At 37.9% G+C, this 7,830-nt stretch overlaps 1 protein-coding gene across 1 annotated transcript; it reads right to left on the reverse strand.

Moving 5' to 3' along the window:
- Positions 1–1,924: 1,924 nt before the first annotated feature.
- On the reverse strand, positions 1,925–7,088 carry CLEC12B (C-type lectin domain family 12 member B). Its single transcript, XM_005898857.3, has 6 exons — positions 6,921–7,088; positions 5,043–5,141; positions 4,389–4,607; positions 3,726–3,880; positions 3,208–3,323; positions 1,925–2,194 (listed from the first exon to the last, which is right to left on the reverse strand). The coding sequence occupies exons 1-6, from the start codon at positions 7,009–7,011 to the stop codon at positions 2,044–2,046; spliced, it is 831 nt and encodes a 276-aa protein (XP_005898919.2). The 5' UTR covers positions 7,012–7,088; the 3' UTR covers positions 1,925–2,043.
- Positions 7,089–7,830: the final 742 nt, after the last annotated feature.

Genomic DNA, 7,830 nt, shown 5'->3' on the forward strand with positions numbered 1-7,830 from the left:
TGAATAGTATTCCTTTGTGTGAATGTACCACAGCCTGCTTATCCATTCCCAGTTGAAAGATATTCTGGTTGTTTCTTGTTTTGGATGATTATGAATAAAGCAACTACGTACCTTTTCATATTAAAAAAAAAAAAAAGAACACTGGAGTGGGTTGCCATTTCCTTCTCCAATGCATGAAAGTGAAAAGTGAAAGTGAAGTCGCTCAGTCATGTCCGACTCTTAGCGACCCCATGGACTGCAGCCTACCAGGCTCCTCCGTCCATGAGATTTTCCAGGCAAGAGTACTGGAGTGGGGTGCCATTGCCTTCTCCAGTGAATAGACTAAGTTATGTCAAACATTTTCCAAAAAACAATTTCTACATGGGATACTTCCTTCACTGAGTTGTTGTTATTTAGTTGCTGAGTTGTGTCTGACTCTTCTGCAACCCCATGGACTGTAGCCCATCAGGCTCCTCTGTCTATGGATTTTCGCAGGCAAAAATACTGAAGTGGATTACCATTGCCATCTCCAGGGGATCTTGCAGACCCAGGGATCAAACCCGCATCTCCTGTGTTGGCAGACAGGTTCTTTACCGCTAGTGCCACCCAGGAAGCCCTAGGGTTATTGTGAGAAACAAATAAATCAATAAATGTAAAGTTCTAAGGGGACTCTCCACATAAATCTGGTGTGAAGACAGGTTTGGAAATCATGTAATTATTCAATGAGGAAAGAGTTATCCAAAATAAATACAAAATTGGGCTCTCCCAAGGCAGTGTGTGTGTGTGTGTGTGCGCGTGTAATAGCTCCTAGGAGTTCTAACCAGGGCAGGAGAAAAAGATATAGTAGACAGAGAGAGAGAGACTGGTTGAGATTCTTGAGATACACTGTGTCTCATATGCCAAGCTATCATAAAAAGCAATGAGGGATAAACTATTCTGACACAAGAAGCTAATATATCCTCAAGAAAACCTCTGGATTTACTCCTACGCTGTAGAGGCTGCCAGGGATAACATGATGATAGCAGGCCAGCAGGGAGAGGACTATGAGCAATAGAATCTGATCAAATTTCAGAGTCACTCCAAGGTCGGAAACAAAAATAGTCATTTTTAGTGAATATGAAAGAGAGTCCACGAAATAAAAATTAAAAGACACAAGATTTCAAGGAAAAGAACTGTAACCTCTTTTTGCAAACAAACTAGCCAACAAAGATATCAAAATTATTAATAGCAGATATTTCTCTGGAGAGGAACAATAGAAGAAACTAGCTTTCCCATGAGAATAAAGAAAAACCCAGTGTATGGAGGTCAAGTGCAGAGTTTTTGATCTTCAATGAATAATTTTATCTTTCTGGGAATGACAGTGACAGTAGGCTACTTTTAAAAAGAAATGATAAAGTTGCTTTTTAAATCTGTGTATATGAGACTTCCATTTCAGTCTTATATGAGAATTAGTAAACCTGTTTACTTGAACTATGAGGCAAGACTACTGGAGTGGATTGCCATTTCCTTCTCCAGGGAATCTTTCCGACCCAGGGATCGAACCTCTGTCTCCTGCATTGGCAGCTGGATTCTTTACCACTGAGCCACCTAGGAAGCCCATCCCTTCTCCAGGATCCCCCAGATTTCTACATGAATCAGCAACTGTCACAACAGGGTTTCCTGGACCTTGTTCCACTGCTGTGGCCTGTCTCAGTTCTGGCTGTTAAATATTTACACATCGCCCCTGTTCACTTGGGCATATTTAACAACAAAGCAAGAAAAGTCTGTTATTTGAAAGAAAGGAAATTGAGTGAAATGAGTCTGAGATTGAAGATGGTCATAGAACAGCCGTTCCTGTAGGTTTCCAGTGACCTTGAGATGAAATAACAAGAACATCAGATCAGAAGGCATCAGACAATGACATGTAATGTGTTCTGTGTAGCAAGTTTATTTGCCTGTTGCCTGATGGTTTAAATATACAGACAGTCACTATTTAATCTGTTTTTTTTTCCCCTTTAATAGTAAAGCTCTTTCCTTCCTCATATCACCTTAACCATAAGTCCCTTACATCTTGGAGGAAGCATATTAATCCAAGTCTTCAATCTTCACTAATGCAGCTGTCTTCTCGCAAATCCAAGAAATTTCAGCACTGCAGCGGGATATATAAATATTCCCATTTTGAAAATAGGCACATCCCTTGGATTCATTGATCTGAGCATATTCATAAGCACTAAATCTGAAAAAGAATCAATTTTAAATTAATTACAAATATCACATTTGAATCGACTACAATTCATTGTTTTCAGCTTCCCTGACAATGAAACTCATGCGTGTGAATGTTGAAGGACTTCTGTGACCAGCAACCATAAAAATCCCTAAAGCTTGCATATTTGAGTTTTTAAAAATTTCCAATTACTCATGATCTCAGATAAAATTATTTAAGAAGTAAGCTTAAATCAGGAGTTGAGAATTTCTATTTTCTCCATAACATGATAGAAACTACCCCATGCAGATTATATATTAAAAGAACTAGAATTCCTTTACTCTGGAACTTTCTGAAGAAAAACAGAAAAATACAATCACATTCTGTATAAAAATATGTTACATTTTACTATGCACAAATATAATTTTGTATATATTTATACATACGTGGGGAGTGAAAAGAGAATAAAACAGAGGTTAGAGGAAATGAATGACAACATAGATGTAGTTCTGATATTGGTTCCTAGTTCTTTTGCTAAAGAATTGATGATAACTCTTAAGTAATGACATCAGAAAATGATGATCATGTCTAAATCTTCCATGTGCCCTGGACTGCTTTCATTCAAATGATCTGTACTACACTATAATATTCTTTTCTCACTTCAAGGCTTAGCTCACTAAATCTTACTTGCGATGTATACACTTTTGTTTACTCTATGATAATTTTTTAATCTATAAAATGGGAATATAACAGTGCTTTTATCATAGGGATAATAATAGTTTGAACATCATAAGTATTACTTGTGTTTGTTAAATAGAGAGATAAGCTTAAACTAATAGATGGAATTCAGTGTCCTGCCATGAATTTATCTCACACATGAAATGAAGTCCTCCTCATTTCCATCTCTATTAATGAATCTCTCTTCTTGTTGGAGGTTGTACTTTTTTGTATCTAGATGTATAATTCTTATAATTCACATTTATTTTCTTTACATTCCATTTTTAATATCTTTTGCTTGTTTCTTTCCCCAATAATTAGAGACTTACAAGGATGGAGAGGGTCTAGAGCTATCTTCCCAAAGCCAACTTCTGCCAGATGGGTCCCAAGATAGTCCCAACCAGAAGAAAGGAAACTTGGGTAATGGTTGTGACCTCAGAAAATCCTGAAAGAGAAAACAGGAAAAAGTTCTGTGAGGGGCACATTCCTGTTTGCTGGAGTAAGAGAGATGGGACCATTCATCGAATTCATGTGAAAAGTGAAAGTGAAAGTTGCTCAGTCATGTCCCTCTTTGAGACCCTCAGTTGTGTCCGACTCTTTTGTGACCTGGAATTCTCCAGGCCAGATACTGGAGTGGGTTGCCATTCCATTCTCCAGGGAATCTTCCCAACCCAGGAATCAACTGGGGGTCTCCTGCATTGCAGGCATATTCCTTACCAGCTGAGCTACCAGGGAAGCCCAATTCTTACTCAAAATGCACTGAATTCCTACCATGTGATTCAGAAATTCTATTTACTTTCAAATACATGAATAATTTCTCTAACCAGGGAAGGAGATTCAACCTGACCTTTTCTTCTAGGCTGTCTATCTTCACCAGCGTAGAGTTCTTGTCCATGCAGTTTTTTCTACTGTTAGGCCAGGTTTTTTCCTCATTTACTGCAAAATAATAGCAGCTGGTTTGGTACCATTTCCAGGTCTTAGGACAAGGATTGCATTTGTGGTCTGAAAAAGAAATTACACCCAGTAGCATAAACTCAACAACTTTGGAGAGACCAGCACCTGGAAAATAAATCATTCAAATTGACAATAGGGCTTCAAAACCAGCAACCCTAAAAACAAACCGCTTTAGGAGCCCCTGGAAATAAAGTCATCCAATATTATGTGTTGGGACAATGGTAACTGAAATACTCTTTTCAGGGCTCAGTCTTCTGGCCCCAGAAATACCAGTTATATTTTTTAATTCCTTATAACAACAAGATCACCTAAAAATAGTTCATAAAATGAGGAGCTGAAATATCCAGATTAATATCATCCCAAGATGTTTCCCAAATTCACCTCCATGTTTAAAAAAAAAAGAGAAAAACTTTTTATCTTCCCTGGTCTTCTGTAAATTTATGGCAGCATCATTAGAAGTCATTGGTAACACCCTCTCGTATTCTGATGTGCTGCACATCATCAATCTAAACCAAAGCAACAGATTTGATCTGACTGGTCAGCAAGTCCTGATTACCTGAAGTATGAATGATTAGCTCTTGGCAGAGTTTGATGGCCATTTGTCCCTGCCTCTTCAATAGACTGGAGATTTGTGATTTGAGAAATTCCTCCTCCACAGGAAAGTTCCTGTACTTGCTCAGCTGCTGGGATAAGTTGTCCTGCTGTTGGTGGATGATTTTCTGGAGTTGAGTCAGTTTGTCTGAATCTGAGTTAATTTCGCTGGACATCTGCAAAACTCCAAGACAGAAGACAAACTCATATATATCCTTCCATCCTTTATGACAGCTGTAGATAATTCTCTTAACACAGAAACATTGCTTAGGTTTAATATTTATTAGTAGTCTCTAATCAGGTATCACGGAAAAAACACAACTGATGCCTTTTTATTTCAACTCTTAGAAAAAAGAATAGAAAAATAAAAATCGTCTTCATAGTCTAGTTTGTCAAGAGAAAACCATGTATTCAGGGCAAAATCCTCATAACAATGAAGTACATAATTTTCAGGTTTATCTTGGAGGCATAGAGAATGAGAGACAGCTGAGGTGGCAGAAAGTATTAAAGGGTTTATGATGCTAGCACCCATCATATTAATATAATCCAATCTAAATTTATATAGTTTACAGCTATATTTCCTAACCCCTTGCCCTGAGTTTGATGCAAGCACACTTACACATAATTCCCAAGGTCACCAGCCCAATCAGCAGCATCACACAAAGAGTTAGCAGACCCAGGGCAGCCTGACGCCATATAGAGGATGGAGCTGGATACCCTGAAAAAAGCCAACACAAAGATTAGCAAACAGAACTGCCTTGTGGTTGTTACACATTGAGTTGTTTACTTCTCCTACTTAACAACCATCCAGATATTAAAATTTCTCTCTTGCTTCTTCAAATCCTCTATCTCCAAAATATCTAAAATGATACAAAACAAGGGCCCTTCCACAGTTCTCAATTTTTTTTTTCTCCACCATCCTCCGTTGCTTTAAGAGTCTCCTAATTTTCAGGCTTTTGTTTTACATCACCACACATATTTCTTCTTCAAGATGACTGAATTCATGAATGAGATATTGTGGAAAATCCTCTGATGATCTCGACAATGGAAGAAACCCTTAGAACTGCAAACCTCCACAAGGCAGGTGTTTTGTGAATTCTGCCTATATCTACTATGTGTACTATTTTTCACCTAGTAGATAATGAATTGATACTGAACGAGAGAATGAGTGAATATACAAGATAACCTACCAACAGCAGAACAGACCACAAAGCCAGAGGATAACTCTTCAAAATGTAATATCTTACCTATATATATATGTATGTATACATATATGTATATGTATGTATATATATTATATATATATAGTTTTTATACTTACCTCACCTTCCTATTCCTTAATTCTGGATCCAGGGGCATCTAGCTTAGTGTCTCAGATAGATGAAGGCAATCTCCAGGTGCCCTGACATATGCACCATATTCACCACTCCCTTTTTCTCAAGTATTAGATTTTTTTTAACAACAAAACATAAATGCATAACCACTTTTATTAGACACATGAAAAATCTATCCTATCATCTTTTTGTATCTCATCCCCAAAACCGCACATACACATATATACACATACATGCTTAAAATGAAAACAAAGCTAATAAGCAGGAGAATGTTGTAGATGACTCAGGACAACAAACTGTCCTAAACCATCAGCAGATTCCTGAATGTAAAGGATGTAGTCTGATTCATTAAATTGGATTCCTGATCACAGAAACAGCTATTTCTTTCAATTTGGTACGAGAGAATGAGCAGAGGATAAGAACTGAGTCTCAACTCTACCACCTAACAATTGCATGAATTTGGTTAAGTCATTTAATGTTTTTCAGCTCAGTTTTGTCACTAATACTTCAGAGAAAGTACTACTATTGTTCCATGTCTTTCATAATTTTAGTTTGATGAAAGCATGATATCGTGTATATAAAATACTATACACATATCAACATTGATTCAGCATGACTAATTATACTGGGAATTTCAACTTCCCTTTGAAAATTTGTAAGTACTTATAAGACAGAAGCAAACTCTTGTCTATTTTTACCTCACTCATCCTCCAGTTTATCTTTTCAGATAAAGTTCAGATAACTGTACAAAAAAAAAAAAAAAATCCCTCTGACTTCTCTAGTTTAGAAATTTCCAAACTGGATTGTAAAAGGATATTTCCCTTGGAATCTCTCACGAGGTATAAATATCAAGGACTACATTTATAAAAAGAAATCTCAGTCCCCAAACTCAATCTCTGGCATCTTCAGCTGAAATAATTCACTATAACACAGAGCTTGGTGACACACAGCAATATTTCCCAATTTTAAAAAGTCCTGGAAGCCACATATTTCCTCCTCAATGTAAAGCACACCACTCTACCAAAAATTTCTCCAACTTTGCCTCCATTTTGAAAATTCCAAAGCAGACTTCTCAAACAGCATCAATGTCAAAGCCAGCACCTCAGGGTATCTAACATGTGTCCATCCCCCAAGATCACATCTTGCCATCTCTGAACCCTTACCTCTTTTTCTTAGGTTGTTTCTATCCTGATTATTTCCTGCTGCAACAGAATCCTGAAACGTGAGTGTCGCATAGGTCACGTCTTCAGACATTGTAGAAGAAAGCTCTGCTCTTTGGGTAATTAATGTTTCAATATCATCAGACCCGGGAACACAATGTTCTTTGCAAGGCTGGGAGTTCTTATGTCCACACCCAACTGACACAAGACACATCCCACCATCCCCCCATCAGGACGGAATGAAGACCAGTTTTTCTGCAGAAAAAGTGAGACAAAGCAACTGTTGCCTTTAGCAATCAAAATACTATAGATCTCAACTCACTGCTCCTTCAGCATTGTTTCTTGCTGAAGCAAAGAAGGGATACTTGGAAGTGGAGCAGGGATGATAGCTTTGTGGGGAAGTTCCCATGATTCTCAGCACAGAGCCTGGGGACTGAATGTTTCCATTTCAGGCTTCTCTGAGTGTCTTAATAATGACATAGGTTGTCCTCTTCACTTGTGTCTAAGGTCAGCTAATCCTGTGAATCTGATTTACTTGCTCTTTAAAAAAATATATTTTGGAAGTGCTTTGTGCATGTGAGATCTTAGTTCCCTGACCAGGAATTGAATCCATGTCCCCCTGCAGTAGAACTGCAGAGTCTTGACCACTAAACCATCAGTGAAGTCCTGGATCTTGGTTTACCCTCACTCATATGAGATATCAAGGAGACACACATAAGACAGCAAGAGCTCTGTAGTTACACATACCAAGACAGGAAGAGCTGTACAGTTGAAAACCACTCATATATGGCTGCTGATTAAAGAAAAAAAAAATGTTGGTGAGAGACAGACCGACAGCTGGTGTTGGCAATAGGCTCAGAGGAAAAATGAACAGCTATTGAAATGGGACATTATATGGGAGTTTCCTTCCTAC

This window comes from Bos mutus, chromosome 5, assembly GCF_027580195.1.
Source record: "Bos mutus isolate GX-2022 chromosome 5, NWIPB_WYAK_1.1, whole genome shotgun sequence".
Taxonomy (NCBI): domain Eukaryota; kingdom Metazoa; phylum Chordata; class Mammalia; order Artiodactyla; family Bovidae; genus Bos; species Bos mutus.

Excerpts from the sequence above, each read along its gene's own strand:
- CLEC12B (XM_005898857.3), bottom strand. The coding sequence starts at position 7,011 with ATGTCTGAAGACGTGACCTATGCGACACTCACGTTTCAGGATTCTGTT. Across the intron at positions 5,142-6,920 it reads AAACAACCTAAGAAAAAGAG|GGTATCCAGCTCCATCCTCT; the intron begins GTAAGGGTTCAG and ends GGCTTTTTTCAG. Across the intron at positions 3,881-4,388 it reads GCTAATCATTCATACTTCAG|ACCACAAATGCAATCCTTGT; the intron begins GTAATCAGGACT and ends TTTCTTTTTCAG.